This window comes from Poecilia mexicana, unplaced genomic scaffold, assembly GCF_051168715.1.
Source record: "Poecilia mexicana isolate PSO_F unplaced genomic scaffold, ASM5116871v1 scaffold_11, whole genome shotgun sequence".
Taxonomy (NCBI): domain Eukaryota; kingdom Metazoa; phylum Chordata; class Actinopteri; order Cyprinodontiformes; family Poeciliidae; genus Poecilia; species Poecilia mexicana.
This window is the reverse complement of record NW_028263380.1, coordinates 7,033,870-7,052,766: the sequence shown is the minus strand read 5'-3', so window position 1 is coordinate 7,052,766 and position 18,897 is coordinate 7,033,870. Positions and strand designations below refer to the sequence as shown.

At 39.8% G+C, this 18,897-nt stretch overlaps 1 protein-coding gene across 1 annotated transcript; it reads right to left on the bottom strand.

Annotated features, from left to right (window-relative positions):
- Positions 1–714: 714 nt before the first annotated feature.
- Positions 715–17,638, bottom strand: mturn (maturin, neural progenitor differentiation regulator homolog (Xenopus)). The gene is made up of 3 exons (XM_015009660.2): positions 16,967–17,638; positions 6,498–6,620; positions 715–3,313 (listed from the first exon to the last, which is right to left on the bottom strand). The coding sequence occupies exons 1-3, from the start codon at positions 17,123–17,125 to the stop codon at positions 3,206–3,208; spliced, it is 390 nt and encodes a 129-aa protein (XP_014865146.1). The 5' UTR covers positions 17,126–17,638; the 3' UTR covers positions 715–3,205.
- Between the last annotated feature and the right edge of the window lie 1,259 nt (positions 17,639–18,897).

The following is an 18,897-nucleotide window of genomic DNA, read 5'->3' as shown; positions in this document are numbered from 1 at the left end:
GCTACTTGCTAGCTAAATATTTAATTTGGAGTGATATTTAGTTTTCAAACTAAATATTTAGCTTGCTAATAAAATATTATTTTGAAACTGTGACATTTATAAATGAATTAAAAACACGAAGAAATTCTGACTAAAAAAATGAAACATTACTTGTAACTTTACAAACTACACCTGCATGTTGCAAGGGGCAATCAAAGTTGGTTAGATACTATTAAATGAAGCGTGACAACTTGCAAATAAAAAACAGCTTGAATATATAACAGAAGGATGTTATTCCATTTAAAAGTAGCTATACAAAGCCCCAAATTTAGTAAAAAAATAGCATTGGTATAAAGTTGTGTTGTGCGCTTCGCTTTCTTTATCATGACTAATGGCTTCTTATGTAATGTGGTAATTATGTAAAGTGCTCATCATGTGATGTTTGGAAAATTTGGATCTGTATAAAAACTGTAGGAAAATAATGGAAGTTGGACTACTGTGAGCACTCTTTCCAACCTTTATACCTTTATTTTGAAAGCCAACCTTTACATCCGGTTATTCCTCCACCTTGACGCAGCTCCGCGAGGCTGCCCGTCAGGTGCCACGTGACGTCAGCTCCAATAACATTAGCAGGCTGTTGGCAGGGCAGTAGGTCGAGGGTCCTCAACTGGAACCTGAAAAGTCCTTTCGTGTCCGTTTTGGTCCCAATAACACTCAAACACACCGGCAAGAGACTCTCAGTTCACACCGTTTATTGACCAATGTCACACACATCAGAGGACAGAGAATATACTGCATGGAAAACATTCAAACAGGCAAATTATGATGATGATGATGATGATGATGATGATGATGATGATGATGATGATAAAACATTTACGAGTCAAAGTAACTTGGCAGAGGAGCCGTTAGTCCTTTGTGTTGACCTAGCTGTAGAAAGCAAAAGGAAGTCTTGCAGTGCATTGACTGAGATTTGAACTTTAAGTTGTGTTATGGAAGGCCAGAGGGGTCAAAAACACATAACTTTTCATGTGACTTATATGTTAAAGATATGTTGTTTGCATGAAACAACGTGTTTGCATATTGTCAGTGTATTAAGCACACATCAGCAACATTTGCCTTCAACCAACCAACACTCAAGAAACATTACTGACTTGGATAGACCTAAGAAACAAGGGAAACTCAGGGGCCCCAAGCTTTTATTTTAATGAATTTTTAAAACAATATGTTGTCATTTTAAGCTCATATTACTGTGTGATGTATAATCTAATAGTTATTCGTGTAGGAAGCTATGACGCACCAATGTCATGGCCCCCGTTGCTAATGTAATCCTCAACTCCATGTATGTCAGACGTAGCTAACTTGCTTTAATCACATCTCCACAACCAAACCTGACATGCTGGATGAGTTAGGAACTTTTAAGAATTTTTTTTAAACAAAGATAATTTTTGGAAACTCTTAAAAGCCTAAAGACCTTGCAGGTAATGCACACTATTCATCTATTGTTATTATGGTAGGGCACGCCAGATTTTCTGTAGTTTACACAAACTCTTAAATCCAGTAAATGGTGTAGAAACATTGAAGGCACATGAAAGTCACAAGTTTTTGGCCTGATAGCGTTCCATACAAACCGGGTGGTCAACAGTATCTAATTACCCCTTCCTCCCATGCTCTCCAGGGGTGTGTGGGTGTGTCCTTTGTAAGCCTATTCTGAAGAACCCCTAAATGAGACAACAGATTGAAAACATTTCATGAAAAAGAGTGGGATTTTGGGAAGCTTTACAATGGTTATCTCCTCAGGTGGTGCCCAGGAAGAGAGGCACACCTTGGACCAACAGGAAGACTACAACATTCAAGAGGCTGGGTGTCGCATGGCGACGAGACACCCAAATAAGAAAGGATTAAAGCTGCAGCACGGGCTATTATTGTGACAGTCATAAGATAGCAACAGTGGTCAAAAAGATCGTCAACTTGTAACTGATTTTCGATGCACAGCTTTACGAACATTAACAAACACTTTAAAATGATCCATGCTACTGGGAAAAGCTGTAGAGTTTTCTAGTCCACACAAAGGAGCGATTGCATCGAGGGAATCACCTTAACCTATTTGACTGCTTTTATGTTAGATGTTGCTAGCGTGAATCTATGTCACAACTAACTGCATGTTATTTCCTCACTTCCCTTTCTCTTTCCTGCACCTGCTAGACCTTTGCTTTCACGTAGCCACAAACTGTCAGTTTTTCCCCCATGATGTTGGTTATTTGTGCGTCATTTATGTCAAACTGGCTGAAAAAGTTAGCAATCTGCCACATTCGCTCCACAGGTCGGGGATGGCATGGAGGGTGGGGTGTGTATTGCCGTAACATCTGAATGTTTTTCTGCATAACAAAGCTGATAGAATATTGCTGTGCTGTGGAACTTTAACTAACCAGACTGTGAATGATTATAACTTATACATGGCTACAGCTCACATAACCCCAAAGCATGTGGTGTGTGTATATGTTTGTGTTTGTACTTGGTTGTGTAGCCTAATTAGGATCGTTTGGTATAATTAAAACAAACATTTATGGCGACCAATGTCCCCATAAGTCCCCATAACTCCAAAAGAGACTCAGGGGGACCAATGTCCCTATAAGTCCCCATAATTCCAAAAGAGACTCAGGGGGACCAACATCCCCATGTGTCCCCATAACTCCAAAAAAACACAAATGGAGACCAATGTCCCCATAAGTCCCCATGAGTCTTTGTCTCCATAACCCAAAAAGGACGCAAGGGGACCAATGTTGCCAAAAGTCTTTGGGGAGTTACATGTGGGGTGGGCCCCCTTTTTTAGGGTTATTAGTTAGGTTGAGAGGTATGGTGTGAATCCAGTTTTGGTTGGGTTTAGGGTTGCAAATATACTGGTAATTGTAAGGGTAGGGGTTGTTGGTAAGTCTAGGCATAAATGTCATTATACTAAAATGAATGGAAGTCAATACAAAGTCCTAATATATGTGAAAATGGAAACTTCTGTGTATGTCTTTTAGAAAAGGATGGGGTGGGGGAGGTCAACAAAGTGCAGTCTTTGGAAAGCAAAGCCACTGAAACATTCAAGAACAAGGTGGTGAGAGTTCAGCATGTCAACTATAAGTTTGCAAGAGTGTGTGCTGTTAAGTGAGCTAAGGTATCAAGGCCCAGGTCTTCAGGAGCAGTCGTGCCCAGGCTCGGGGGTCCTCTCAGCGGGTCGTCACTGCTGGCTGACCCCCATCTGCTGGTGGTCGGACCCAGGCTCCCCCTCCATGTCTGCATGGTAGTGCTCAAAGCTGTCATCTTCAATGTCTGGAAGACCTAGCAGCTGAAAGACCAATGAGAGGGGCAGTAGAGAGTTAGCAGTAGGGATGAGCCAGTATGAGAAATTCATATAATTAATACAAAGTTTGATGATAAAAAAATGTTTGAATGTGCAGCAAGCTTTTTTATTGTTTTACCAAGACTGTTTTTTGTTTTCCACATATTCCCTTCTTTGGAGCAGACAACTTTGACAGGACATTTGTTTTTAAGCCCACTTGTAGTAATGGTAGAGTATAAAGTTTGACATAAATACCAACAATAGATAGACAGGGTAAAAATAGATTAAGATTGATGTATTTTTATATTGTAGTCAAAATTTAAGAATGGTGTTTGGTATTGGATGTTTTGAATTTTGCCATTTTAGTCTATTTTTGTACCTGATTTTTTTTATATAAAAAATCAGGTAAAAATCTGTTGTCATAGATGTCTGTTTTTATATATGAAAAACAGACATCTTCAGTGGAATATTTTGCATTGACTTTGTGTTCATACTTTTCTTGGGAACTTCTCATACACATGTAAACAACTGATGTTTTCTAAAATCTAACTCTTGTGCTGTACTTATTGTATGAAAATGAGGTTATGAGACTTCATATATCATATCTACTGATAGGAGGACAGCCAGAATATCTCATACTTTAAAGGAGACAGTTTGTCCAAATCACAAACAGCCACAAATATTGGAAATACAACTTAATTCATATAACTCTGGAGTAAATTATTCACAATTCAGTATCAATATATTTGAGATTTCCAATTCTTATTATCATTTATCTCCATAATGTATGAAAATACAGATAAGTTCTTAAAGGGGGAGCAAATTTCAGATTTCTTTTTAAGAGCTTCAGCAACATCACCAACATTCCAGAAACAATTTGGGTGGAGATAAAAGAGGGATAAGATCAGGGCAAATAAAATGCCTGTCAAAATATAATTGAGGTAATTTATTGTTTGATTCAAAAGCTTTATCCACAGATGGTAAATCTTTAACAGGAGAAAACAACACTTGAAGGCTTCATCCCCTAACATCCCAAATGCTCCGATGTCTCAGTTGTGGACAAGAATGCCAACAGTATCACTCTTTCCGAATGTAGGCTATAGGCCCAAAATTTAAACAGTTTAGCATCTGGTAAAATCATTAGCTTTGGTTAATTCAAGATAGGTAATTTAGAATGTAACTATCTTGTCTCTATAAAACAGTGACTATGAAGCTACGTCAGACTGAGGATTAGTTTAGCTTAGCTTAGCATCAAATTATAATGAAATTAAAAGGTGACAAGATTTAGCTAGGCTTTTTAAACAGCTGTCTAAAATGCTTTTAAAGCCCCTCCAAAACTATTTTTATTAAAGGTGTGTCGATCGATCGGCCACCGATCATAATGGGCCGATTTCCGTGAAAAAGTGTATGATCGGTGATCGTCGATCACGGTCCCTTGTTGCCGATCACACAAACGGATCACCTTTCATTTCGCAGCCTGCCTGTGCAGCTGGTCTCCTCTTTCCTTCACTCTGCGCAAACGCGCAGCAACAAATCCTAAGCAATGTTGTGTGGACCTATAACGCACTGAGTGAATGGGGACTGTTGCGTGTTGCGGCGGAAAATTGAAGCACAGCACGTCAAAATACACCAACATGACGAATTTAATATGGCATAAAAACAATGCCATACTTGACAGAGTTTGGGTACCTCGAGGCTCACATCAGTAAAAAAAAAGACATATGGAGCAATCAGATAGCAGATAAAGCAGCGCTCAGCTACAAACACTCAACCGGATTAGCATGACGGTTAGAAAGCTAAACAAATAACCCGCAAAATTATTTAAGTCTTCGAGCTGCGATGTAAAACGCTGGTTCTGCTCTCGCTGTTGAACCGCTGCTACGCTACAGGTAGTAATATTTCACAGACGGAGCGCCGCTTCTGCTCCACCTGGTAGTGACTCTCACACCGAACCTCTGCTTAAAGCTGCAGCATTTAACTTAAAAAAGATAAATTTTACATACGTATTAAAACTTTCGCTGTCCTAACATGAGACAGATAATCTCTGAAAAAATAATTGATCTCCTCCCTGTTCTGCATAATTACTCCGCTCAGTCAGAAACAGCCAATCAGAGCTAGCAGTAATCAGCTAGCCCCCATGCTATCAGGAAGTTTTCATTCAGTAACTCTGGATTGTTTATTGTAATGGAACCTGTATTTGCCTTTGAATGTTAAGTTTTATACTTGAATTTTTTGGCAATGTTGAGAGATTTTATTTAGACTCTTTGCATTATTTAACCTCTTCAGAGTCTTCATATGTTTTCAGTCTGTTAAAGATAGTATTACCAGTACAATTTGCACAATGCCTGTTTTGTTTTGTTCTTGGAAAAAGTTATTAAAAACAAGTTTTTGTTTAAATTAAGGTGAATTCATGGTTCCTTTTTCCACATAATGTAACCGGTAGTGCTTATGATTAAAAAAAAAAAAATGTGATCAGTATTGGTGATCGGCCGTGATTGGCCCTCATGGGTGATCGGCAGGAAATTTGCAGGAAAAAACCTGATCGGCACATCTCTAATTTTTATGCTTGTTTAACTAATTCTAAAACAGTTTTTAAGAGACTTTACTCAAAACTCAGTGTAAGGACCACCACTGCCAAACCTAAAGGCTCATCTGAAGCATCAGAATTGGCAGAATTCTCCCCTATTGAAGAGAGTTGCTTTTTAAAAATATGTTATTCAGTTCAGTCTGGTATGTTTGTAGGTGTGGCTTACTAATGTCTTAAGATATTATGTATTTATCAGGTTTGAATTGTGTTTTCTTGTAACTTCTAAATTGCAGGAAGTAATAAGGTTGTGCGTAATTATTGGATGAACTGAGATCATAACACATTCAAAAGTATTTACCAGGTTAGTTTTATATTTAACCTGCACTTTCAAAACATTAAAAAAGTCTTATTCTACCCTCTGCCATAGTAATAAACACTAGGACACACAGGTGTTGAAAACATTTGAAAAATGGTTGCTTTAAAGCTTAAGTTCCTATAAAGATTTCTTGAGTTTAGTCCAGCATGGTGTCTTTTATGGGCAGAGAGAACAGAATGTATCAAGTCTGTAATCGACTTAGACTCAGCAGACAGAAATTACTTTGCTGTGACAGTGTGTTAGGAAGCAAACTGACACAGTGAGTTGCATGCTTTCAGTTTCCTTACAGGCCTGAAGGACGTGAAGACCTTCTCCAACACCTCCAGAAGAGTCTTTTTCCCGCAGGAGGAAATGTAGTCCTGGGCCAGCTGCAGAAACGGAAGGCAGTCCTCGCTCTCGCTCCAAACATGCTGCACATGCGCACACACACACACACACACACACACACACACACACGCAAACACTGGTTTACAACATATTTTCAACCAAGCTCTAGCAAAGGAGATAGGAACTTTGAAGACACAATCTTTCGTTCTAAAAGCAACAAAAACACCGGCACAAAACATAAAAAATATGAGGGACATATCAGATTTAAGTGAAACAAAAACTAGGGATATTCAATGTAGTGTTATTTAACACTACATATCCCTAGTTTTTGTAAAATACATTCTTAGGGTAAAACCATTAAATCATCTTGTAAATCATAAATCTGTAATTGCAGCACTTTTTGAAAAAATAGCAGCATCTGATAGTATTATGAAATACATCATTACCTCATAACACTCCCACCCCTTTGTTGGTTTTATTCAGAAAGAAGGATCTGGTTTACTTTGTGGTTTACCCAAAACTCAGTGTTTCAGTATTAAAGCCAACTTTTAATACAACTTTTAAGCCAACTTTCATGCTAGAAATCTACAAGTTTTTTTTTTCTTTTTGGCCCATTCCTAATCTATTTACAGTGGATTTTAAAAGCATTAAAACACCTTTAAAATGTAACATTTTGTCACGTAAAAATCACACACTTCAATATATTTTATTCATATTTGATGCAGTTGAGCAACAACGTTGTGCATAACTCTGAAGTGAAAAGTAAAGAATTCAAGGTTTCATTTTTCTTTTCAAGAGTAAAAATCTAAGAAGTGTGACGAAAATGATACTCTTTATACCACTAAATAAAATCTAGCAAAGAGTTGCCTCTGTCAGATAAATTTATGTGTGTCACACGAAAATTTGTGAAGAAATTTAAAACAGGGCTGAAAAAAATACACACAAATAAGTCTTGTTTCATGTTTGTTTCAAGAAGGGATCACAGGAAACGTGGAGGAAGGAGCTCGGATCAGGCGAAACCAAAATGTAACTTTTTGGCCCGCATGGACTGGAAAGCAAGTCCAAGCTGATGGGAAGCTGTGGGAAGCATAAGTAGAGGGCAATCCTGGAAAGAAACATGCTAAAGGCTGACTTAAGACTGGGACGGAGGTTTACCTTCCAGAATGTACAGCCAGAGCTGCAAGGGAAGATGTGAAAATGTCGTCCAGCTCAAGCTATTTTGCACTGAAAAACAATATCTGCCTTGAGATGTGCTGCAATGGACGGTAATCGAGTCTGCTTATTGAGATATGTGACCTCTTTCAATAAACATAATAAATCAGCGCTGACTAGAGATAGGCTGATATCAGACCCAAGACGCTCCTGAAGAAATTGGTCAAGGCTTTCATGGAAACAACTGCGTGTGATGGACCACTGCAGCTATGACGCTTTGTGTACTTAACATCCCTTTAATCAGAGTCCAAAGGTCACGCTGTTAGGTTATGTATTAGTCAACAGCATTATTGGTGTCCAGTCAAGCTTGCGGTAGGAACTGTGCCGCAGGTTACCTCGTATTGAAAATTATGACATCTGAAGTGTTATTTTAGGCTTATCTGATTTAGGTCAGTAGGGAGACCTGACATGTTCTTCTGGGAAATGTTTTTTAATCGTAGATTATAATTACAAACTATATATATATATATATATATATATATATATATATATATATATATATATATATATATATATATATATATATATAAATAACAAATTCTTCAACTTGTATCTAACAACTATTATCATTTGTAAAAGGAAAACAAAGAATACTGTAATTTGTGACTGTGTATTACTTATTATCTGACTTTTTGGTAATGTTTATCTCTGATGATAGAGCTCAATAATTAAACAAAATAGCTATTAGAACATATTAGGAGGAGGTTAAAGAGCTGGAGACAGCAATTTGCTGTTATAATCCCTCTAGGTCACCAAACATTCCTTATATTTATGGATCATATAAATCTATACATTTATGGATTCATATATTTAAGAATAAAAATAAGATCAAGAGTAGATCGGAGTTAGGTTAACTTATCATTTGATAAAGTTTTTTACGCAAATATTTATAAACCAGAAAAGAAGTTTGAATAATAAGACTTTGTTTATGGTGTAATATATATATATATATATATATATATATATATATATATATATATATATATATATATATATATATATATATATATATATAGTAATAAAAATAGCATTTGATAATAATTTACAGCCTTTTCAGTGATAAAGTATTATCGTCATTTTTGCATGTGTCTACAAATATTTTAAACATTCACCTTTTTTCATGAGCTCAAAGTTTCTAAGGTTGGGATGTGTCCTTGCCGTCACAGCCAAGGAGACAAGCTATAGAGAATCTTCCTCCACAGATTCTCTATAGCAAGTGTCTACAATTGTGGCCTTCAAGAACCACCATCCTGCAACTTCCTATTTCAGTCGAATGTTTTACCAGCTGTCTGCAGAACGTGACATGTTGAGGAGATAATTCAGCCACTCAGTTCCCAAACGGTGACTTTTGACTTCAGCTGGGCCACTATCAACATGTTAGTATGTTCAGTCATTAGAAACATCATGGTAAAATTTAAATAATTATTTAAATCTAAATCTGACAGAGGTATTGTCATGAACGGCTATTTTGACGAAGAACTGAACATGGACGCCTTGTGTAGCTCGTAGAACTCCGCTTTATTTGTCCCAGTGCCACAATACAACTGCTGGATGTACAGCGCATGCTCATCAGTCTGCCCCCGGCTACGGAAGCCTAACTGTGACATATCACTACATCTCCCCCTTCTAGCAGTGAAACCCGCTTGCTTAACCCTTACATGGATACTTTGCAGAAATACTTAACAAGTTAGAAATAGCATCTCTTAACACTAGGACGTTGGGGTAGATTGCCCTCAGTCCGCAGCAACGTAAGGATTATTCTGCCCTCAACAGTTGCTGTTCCTACCAAACCTACAAAACAAACTTAAAAGTTTCATTTACTTTTAGCAGACTGGTGGTAACTCCAACATATGAATCTTTAGACTTACAAAGTTCCAGTGCTCTTTCAAAATTTCAATTTGCTTCTTTTCTCCCCCCCCCCCCCCTTTTTTTTTTTTTTTTTAGCTTGTATCAAATTACTCTTCTAAAGAAATGAAACAAACTGCAACATGCAAAAATGTTTTCCCCTGTCCTTGAAAACTCAAAATTAGAATGAACTTAATACATTTCTGAACTCTATAGGTTTCACACCTAGATACCTGAAGCAAACAGGTGAAGTAAAGGGCTTTGATTCACTAAGTATCTCTATATCTCAGAGGAATTTTGACTACTCTGCCCCTGGATGTAACCCGTGACCCTTCAAGTGTAGTAGGACGTTCCACATCTGGGCACAGCTGCTTCTGAACAGAACTTCTGGTCGTGGAGTCGGAACTGTCCTCAGGTGGAAAGCTGGTCCACCTGAGGACAGCTTTCCTCAGGTGGTCACCTGATTCCACTGGGGAATCAGGTGACTTCAGCTGATCTGGTCGATCGGTGGGAAGTGGGACAGCTTGCAGGTGTCTCCGATTCCGTCATAGCACAGCTCCATTCTCTGTTTTCACCATGTAAGACCGTGGCTCTTTGCATTTGGCAATAACTTTAGCTGGGGTTTTCCAACCTTTTTCACCATCCAGTCTTATTCTGACGTTCTGTCCTGGTTGTAGTGTGGGAAGTGGTTGTCCAGAGTGATGGCGGTCGTGGAAGAACCGATACGCTTTGTCTGGTCATCCTTTTGCTGAACCAGTTCTTTGTCCACCAGAGCAGCTTGCAACTTGCTCTTGAGCATCGGAAGTGTAGTTCTAATCTCTCTTCCAGTCATAAGTAGTGCAGGGCTCACACCTGTGGCAGTACTAGGGGTTGCTCTGTAGCACATCAGGGCCAAATGGGGGTCAGGCTGCTTCAAGATGTTCTTAGCAGTCTGAACTGCTCGTTCAGCAGCACCGTTCGCCTGAGAGTAATGGGGACTAGAGGTTGTGTGCACAAATCCATACTCTCTGGTGAAGTCCTGGAACTCAGTAGATGTGAACTGAGTAGCATTGTCACTGACCAGTTCCAGTGGAATTCCCCACCTCCGGAACATACCCTTGAGTCGACTAATAGTCCTTCGAAAAGAGGGGAAATGGAACATGGAGTGGCGTTTTCAGGCTGTAGGGCTCTGCGTCTGCTTTCAGTTCTACTTTGACAGGGTCGCACTTAAGCAGGCCAATTTCTCCAAAGATGTCCCCTAGGAGGTCTGTGTTTATGTTGTTGACCCTTCTGACCAAACCCATCCTCCTAGCAACACTACCTCCCAACAGGTTGTGTGCATAGGGTCCCTTTATGACAGTGACCCAGAACCGGTATTTCTGCCCTTTAAACTGACTTGTGGCCAGAAACTTACCCACAAAGTGGACTTCGCCTCCAGGGCTGGTGACAAGTGGCATTTTACTTGCTGTGACCAATCTTGGGCTCTTTGGCAGTTTGTTAAATGCAGTTAGTGACATCACCGTAATGTCTGCACCTGTGCCGATTTTAAATTGGACAGAACAGCCATTTACAGGTAACTCTACAAGCCACTCATTTTCTGAATCTGGCTGCTCAGTTATAGCTGGGTTAGTATTAGTTACTGCTCCAAGAAAAAACATATCGTCCCTCTCCGCTGGGTTGTCAGACACCACTGTCACCTCTTTCAGCATTTTTGTTTTGCAGACTACTTCAAATTGTTCAGTTTTATTGCATTTCCGGCACCTCTTATTCTTAGCTGGGCATGACTGCATTTTCCCATGTTGTCTATTACAGCGAGGGCATGTAAGGATATATTTGGACTCACCGAGCTCCGGTTTTCTCTGCCATTGTGCATCGTTGTTGCTCTTTTTAGTGTGAAAATGCCGTCTTCCTTGACTCATTCCGTCCACAGCATACTCCACACGCAAACTCGCGCTCTGCTGTTTGATTTGTTCGCTTTGGCGTGCTATCTGGATAGCTCGTTCAAGTGTGAGGTCTGCCTCCAGCTGCAATTTTTGGGAAACATCACGCTCCAATATGCCTATCACTATCCTGTCTCGAATTTGTTCATCTTTGGTACCTCCGAATTCACAGTATTGTGCTAGCTCGTATAAGCTTCTAACGAATGCTTCGACTGGCTCTCCGTCTTTCTGCACTCTCTTATGAAAGCAAGCTCTGTCATGAATAATGTTCCTTTTAGGCACAAAATGGTCGCTAAATTTCGCCATTACCGTCGTATAGTCAATCAATCAATCAATCAAATTTTATTTGTATAGCACATTTCAGCAGCAAGGTATTTCAAGGTGCTTTACATAATTAAAGAAAAAAAAAATAAGAACAGCATGTGACATTAAATAAGCAGTAAGAAAGAGAAAGATTTTGAAAAAAAAGTAAAAGATAAAAAAATATATATATTTTTTCATCAGTCCAGCTCAGGATGAGTCTCTAAGGTTTCTTCCTCTGCCTCTTCTTCGTTGTTTTCCCTCTCATACACAAAACTTAACTCAAGTGCTACTAGCAAATATTTAGACAACACAAATGTGGTTGCAGTCAGTAAATGCGCTACTACATATCTATTTTTAATGGTTTTATTTTTAGTTGTTAACCATAATTTTCATAATGTAAGATTTACAATGCGAAAATATTCAAACATGGAAGACTAGGCTTTTAATGACGTAATGATGTTCTTGTCGGTCTGACTGACAACAGCTAACCGCATTAGCATTACAAATCGACTTTTTGGGGGGCAAAATGAATGTACATAGCTGAACATAGACAACAACATCAGTAGCCTACAGGCTACTTGTTAACAAGCTTAAGGTCAGGGGTGAAAGTAGGCGTGTACGGTAGGGTACTGCGTACCCCTAAAAGATTTAGCGGGGGTACGCAGTACCTGTAAGAGGGGGGAGCGGCTGTCTGCTGTAAAAAATCAATGGGTTCACTGTGTAGACGTGAGTGAAACTAATCAGCCGTGACTGATTAGTTTTTCAAGAACAATCTAAAACACAACTTAATCAGTTAATAAATAGCTCCCCCCACCCCCATTTCATATTGTTTCTGAACTGTTCGTGCTTTGTTAGAGCAGCGGTGCGATACGTCAATCGCGCAAAGTTTTGAGTTGATCTCGGCATTAGGTGACAAACTGAACGCCGCCAGGACGCTGAGACCAGCACGTCCTCCTCTGACTCCTTATCAAAACGTTTGTAACTTTATTAAAGAACAAAAATAAATAAATAAAACAAATCAACAAAACGTGTTCAAATTAATGAAAGAACAAAAATAATCTCAGTAATTATTGTTTCAACAAGGTATTGCGCAATTATGTGCGTTTCGTTTCCATTACCTAAATCAGAGATTCCCAAACTGTGGGGCGCCCATTGCAGGGGGGAGGGGGAAGCCGTCTGGGTGAAACCCCCCCCCCAAAAACATGAACACTGTATGCGCTGGGTTTTTACCTTAAAATGGCCAATTCTCTGTCATTCCTATGTCAATTTGATACAGTAGGAGCTCCCACACTTTCCATATCTGTGTCCTCTGTCACTTTTATCAGCAGTAATCCGTTGTTAAAGCGGGGGAGGGGAGGATTCTTAGAGATTCCCTGTCTCTAAGAACAGGGGGGAGGGGGGTGGGTAATTGACTTTTTTGGGGGGGAAATGAATGTATGTAGCTGAACATAGACAACAACACCAGTAGCCTACAGGCTAGTTAAGCTTAAGGTGATGTATTGATATTAGCTAGTCACCATTTAGCTAACTTTACCTGCATCCAACAGCTTTACTCAACTCAGTCTGTTAGTTTGGGGGAAAAACTGTGAAAAGTTCTTTGCTTTTTGCTGGTTTGCTGCCATGATCCTAATACAAACCTGCATAGCTCCGCACAGCAGCAGCAGGTCTCCTTCGCTGCCGCACAGGCGTAAACCCAGCGCGAGCGTCTTAGCGTTCATGTTGCGTTTAAAGGGGGCTCGGAAAACCAGGTTACGACATGTTAACAACGGATTAAACTGTTTTAACTGCTGATAAAAGTAACAGAGGACACAGATATGGGAAGTGTGGAAGCCTCTACTGTATCAAATTGACATAGGAATGACAGAGAGTTGGCCATTCTAAGGTAAAAACCCAGGGCATACAGCGTTCATGCTTTTTTTTTTTTTTTTTCCATCCAGACGGCTTCTCCCCTCCCCCCACCTGCGATGGTATGGGCCCCCCCTAGGGGGCGCGCCCCGCAGTTTTGGAACCTCTGGTCTAATCTGAACCGCATGCTTCTACTTAAACAAAAATGTGCTTTAAAAAAACTTCGATTTTTGGAATCCGTTATTGAAAAAATAACAAGGTAGCATTTTCACTGGCTTTAGTGGAGGTTTGATGAGTGTCAGTAGATGAAATAGCGCTTTCTGAAAATGGGCAGGTGCCCAGGGCGGCTTCTCCTCTTGGGCGGCACAAGCTGCCAGACTAGTAAGCACTTTTGCAGTTGGCCTATTTCTTGCTTGAAATGCAGGTTAGTATGTCAGGACTTTTTATAACAGCTGTGCAAATTAATTTAACTTTCTTGAAGTGCAATTGTGTAAAATGCCTTATTTTAAAATAATTAGATGATATTTGGCAGTTGTTTATGAATTTGAGTCTAGATCAAAATGCAACTACCACACACAATTACATAAATGTTTGACTAATGGTGCAATCTACTTGAATTGTATTTATTTTTTGTACTGTATGCATTTAATGCCGTGGCATATGGTGTGATTGTGAATATTTCCACATAAAATATTAAGAGAAAATTGAGTGCAGCCTGTAGTGTTGTTGCAGCGGGTTTGAGGCTGCGCAGCAGTGAACTCTGACCGTCTGACCATGCATGTAGCCGGAGATGAGTACATGAGAGAACGCGCTGCAAAGACATCTGACATGGATTAGATTACAGAGCAGGAGAAAGCTGCAAGCAGGGAGGGAGAGCATGAGGACGAGAGACCAAAGTGGTTCTGTTGAGAGACAGCAGATCGCAGAAAGAACCCGCTGTTGTCTTGTTTACTCGCTTTGATTAGAATCTGCTTCTTAAAGGAGAGCAGGGCCTCAGGCGCAGGGACTCAGCTAAATTTCATCAGCAGCTATCTAAACGCCCCACCATGGCACTACTCCGACGTCCAGACGAGGCGTGCAAACACAACAGAGGCACGGTCCGTGTGACATAATGTGTTATTGACTGAACAGACGCCCCGGCTCCTGGGTCATCTCCATCTGCTCCCCCGCCCTATTGGCCCGTGTCACTGAGCGGTGGGGGGAGGAGGAGGAGGGGCAGATCGGGCTTCTGGGACTTTAGGACTCATAACTCCAACACTGCATCACACGGCCGCAGGACATACAGTCAGCTCTGAGGAAACAGTTTGTGGCTGTGCTGCGTCCACCATTAGGATGTGGTGCATCTTAGCCTGGCTGACCAGGCTGAATTTTGAGGGCCGATTCCACCATTAAGGCTTTTACATGTGTAAAAATATAAAAATTATTATAATAATAGAAGGTAGAACAATTTGGTTGCAATTTGTAGGTTAACAAATCTGCAGTTATTATGCCCAACACAAAGACTTTGTTTTTATTATTATTATTATTATTATTATTATTATTATTTAGGACTATTAGAAATGTTTCTGCTGCGAACAGGAAGGGTGCAAACATTGATAAAGCATTTGAATGCCAGCATTGATTTAAAGGGTTGTTTGAGATTGGCCAGTTGTTATTATCATTCTTCACATGAAGTTAATGCTAATCTGTGTGACTCTGAAGGACAAGAAAAATGACCTGAAATCTTCACATTTGTTATGGTTTTAATCAAGATAGATAGATAGATAGATAGATAGATAGATATATAGATAGATAGATAGATAGATAGATAGATAGATAGATAGATAGATAGATAGATAGATAGATAGATAGATAGATAGATAGATAGATAGATAGATAGACTTCTTAAATGCATAACTTGAACACAAATTAATGATAAATATCAAACTGTGAATGAAATCCAACTATTGTGTTAGGTTAAGACCTGTCTTATTGTCTAGAATCAGCACAGACTTTAACAAAATCATCTTATATCAAATGTATGAGTGCACTGATTGCAGTTTTCTGGAGAAACCCTGATCCGCTGATTTTGATTTTAGCACATACCAAAGTCAGAGACAGGTCACATCGATCATGGAGCTAGATATCAGTGGATAGCTTGGTTTTACATGTGTTGGGATGATCGCCGGTCATCCAAAATTAAAAAAATCGGGGCCGACTAATAGGTCGGCCAGTTGACTGATCCCTTTTCCCCAATCGAATGCTAAACTTAATCAAAATTTGCCACATTAGAATAATTTGCAGCATCGTTAGAATGAACATTTTGGAATAACAAACAATTCCAGAATATGATGCTAGCTAATATCAAACGATTCCTGACTACAGTTATGTGCAGCGGCTGAAAATGCAAAAGCAAAAAAGGAAAGACTAAAGTGCAGAGTAAATAAATTAAAGGACCAATAAAATGCAATGAATTCACAATATATTTTTAGAGAATTAAAAAAAAACATGATATAAAAAAATGAATTCACTCTTTTTAATTACAGTTTAAACAGTTGAGATTTGATCAAACACTCATAATATCAACTAATCAACTACATGTAGTAACTACAACTCTGTCTGTATGGTCAATGCATGGAAAATACTTCAACATTGATCGTCATCGCCTGTGGTTAATACAGAGCCTCACATAGTGTAAATGTTTCGCGTGTAAAAGAATTCCTATTGGGAAACTAGCTAAACAGCATTTAGCTAGTTTTAAAACTAACCCTCTGGTGTATAGAGTAAGCTGCTGCATTTCACTTTCAGCAAAGTTGTAAAAGTGTAGAAGGTTGCTGTAGCATACTTCTTGTGTTCATTTGTAGCAGATACACTAAAGATGTCAAAAATCATTTGTTTCAATAATTGATAATGCTAATATTTAAATACTGAAGTAGCATCACATGCTACGTCTACTATCCAGTGCAAAACACAAGATGGTGACTTCTTCCTTTTAATGCAGCTAAAAAAAATGTTAGTGCTTTAGTCACCCCCAAGGCGATGCCGCCCTGAATAGAGAGCCATACTGAAATAATTTATAGCAAAAAATAAAAAATAAAATAAAATAAAAATAAAACAAGAGGAAGGACAATATTAAACACATCTAAGAGAAGAGGTGTGAAGGCAGACTGAAATGACATCATACTGCTCACCCTCCCCTCTTATCCCGCTTCCATCACCACCACCTCCTTTACCCAGCCTATATACTCCTACAAGCGCGTACACACACACACACGCGCATACACACACACAGTAGCTAAGTTAAGGCCCTGCAGAAGCCCACTTACAAAGGTGTCGGTGCCGCCGGGACACAGCACATAGAAAGAGACGCCGGGCTCTGCGTAGAAGTCCAGCCGCCGCTCGTCGTTTTCCTCGGCGAAGATCAAGTCGAACGGGTTCCCGGAGCACCACTTCTCCGCCGCCTCCACCAGATGCTTGAACTCCATCCTCTGCTGTCCTGTCTACCGTGTGTCCCTGGCTCCGGAGATCGATTTCCCCCCACCCCCCGTGCCCACCCTTTGGCCGTCGCGGCGATGATGCTCAAGACGCAAAGAACAGCAGCATCAGCAGCAGCAGCCTCCGCTATAGCGCATCTCCTCTGCGCGGCACCGGCGGCGAACAGCAGCGGGGTGGAGACGGCGGCTGCAGCTGCTGCTCTGCACGGTGAGCCGACCGATGGGGTTGATGTTCATCCGCCTCTCAGAGCCCCATTCCTCTCTTCCTCCTCACCGCGTTATGAAATCAGACCGTCGCATATATGCATACGCAGGAGGGACGCTGGGATAAAAAAAAAGAAGAGGGAGAGGGAGAGAGAGAGAGAGGCGATGACGAACGGCTAAGCGGCCCAGCCGTCCACCGCAATCTGTCGGCTACATTAGTCTGAATTAGACACAGTGTGAAACATGGGATCATATATAAAAACATAAAAGATGATGTCACTGGATGTAGCCTTCAGGATGAACTCCCTCTTTCTCTTTTCTTTCTTTTAAGAAAAGTCAGCTATGCTAAATTATTGTGCATACGTTTCTTCCTCGAAAAACAATTAATTATTTAAATAAAACAATAATTCAGGCATGATTGATTATACATTTGAATGCAACAATATGCCCAATTAATTATTCTGATACAGTTCCAGTGAGTTGAAACTAGGGTTGCACCGATTGATCGGCCATTGGTCGAATCTTAAGCGACATCGATTTTATCCCCCGATCTTATTTAACTCTGCAAATGTCTGAAAATCAGTCACTATCCTGTCTTGCTCTGCTGTGAAAAAGGGCTGAGTGACAGACCTGCCCACCGGGTCACGTTGATAATAACCACCCCACTGTTGGTAAGTAAATTGTCGCTATATTTGACAACTTTTAAGACAAACTAAATTGGCCAAAACTGGCTCTTTGAAGACATATATCAGCCAGATAATTGCATTTGGTGTACCTCTACTGTACGGCTAATTGATCCCTCTAAATTGTTCTTAGTTGTTGCTAACTTAGCAACTTTATCGCTGTATGGACTCTGAAAAGAAAACAAAAGGGATTAGCCAAAATTGGCTTTGTAAAATTGGTGATTGGTTATAAAACTTAAATTTGTGCACCCCTATAGTTAAAACTTTGACAGTGTATTGAAAGAAGCCATTTTGTACCCCTTGAACTTTTTCACTTATTTTTACGGTACAGCTTTTATTAGTTGCATGCAATACAACAATTTCTGCATAGCTGTAAAGGAATCAAATAAAAATTCAATGTTTATGCAACCGCTTTTCATTTTAATAGCCTTGAATCGAATCCAGTGCAACCAACCACATTCAGACATCTCCTATGGTACTGAATACAGTCAGAGAGTCATTTAAGTCCAGCTGATCAGCAATGGACAGAGAGTTTAGTTGGAGAACATTAGTGAATAAACAGCATTGTGGAACAACAACAACAACCTTATCAGCACATCGAAGGCACTCAGTTTAAGTTTGCTGCACTTCATAGGAGATAATTCACACATTATTCACTATCCCCACATTGAAACATAGTAGTGGAAGCATCACGCTGTGGGGATGTTTTTCTCCAACAGGGACATGAACGAGAAGAGAAGGGAGGTGAAACATGTAAAAGTTTGAGGCAGAAGTGGAGTTTCACCTTTCAGCAGGAGATTGGTGCTAAACATACTTCTAGTTAAAATGCAAGGATTTAGACCAGGGGAGGCCAAACTGTGGCCAGCCCTTGAAATG

What these genes read in the sequence shown, in the direction of transcription:
- mturn (XM_015009660.2), bottom strand. Translation starts at nt 17,125, where the DNA reads ATGGAGTTCAAGCATCTGGTGGAGGCGGCGGAGAAGTGGTGCTCCGGG. An exon ending in CCGGCGGCACCGACACCTTT is followed by an intron (nt 6,621 to 16,966) that starts GTAAGTGGGCTT and finishes GCGCATGTGCAG; the next exon opens with CATGTTTGGAGCGAGAGCGA. An exon ending in TCTTCACGTCCTTCAGGCCT is followed by an intron (nt 3,314 to 6,497) that starts GTAAGGAAACTG and finishes TTGGTCTTTCAG; the next exon opens with CTGCTAGGTCTTCCAGACAT.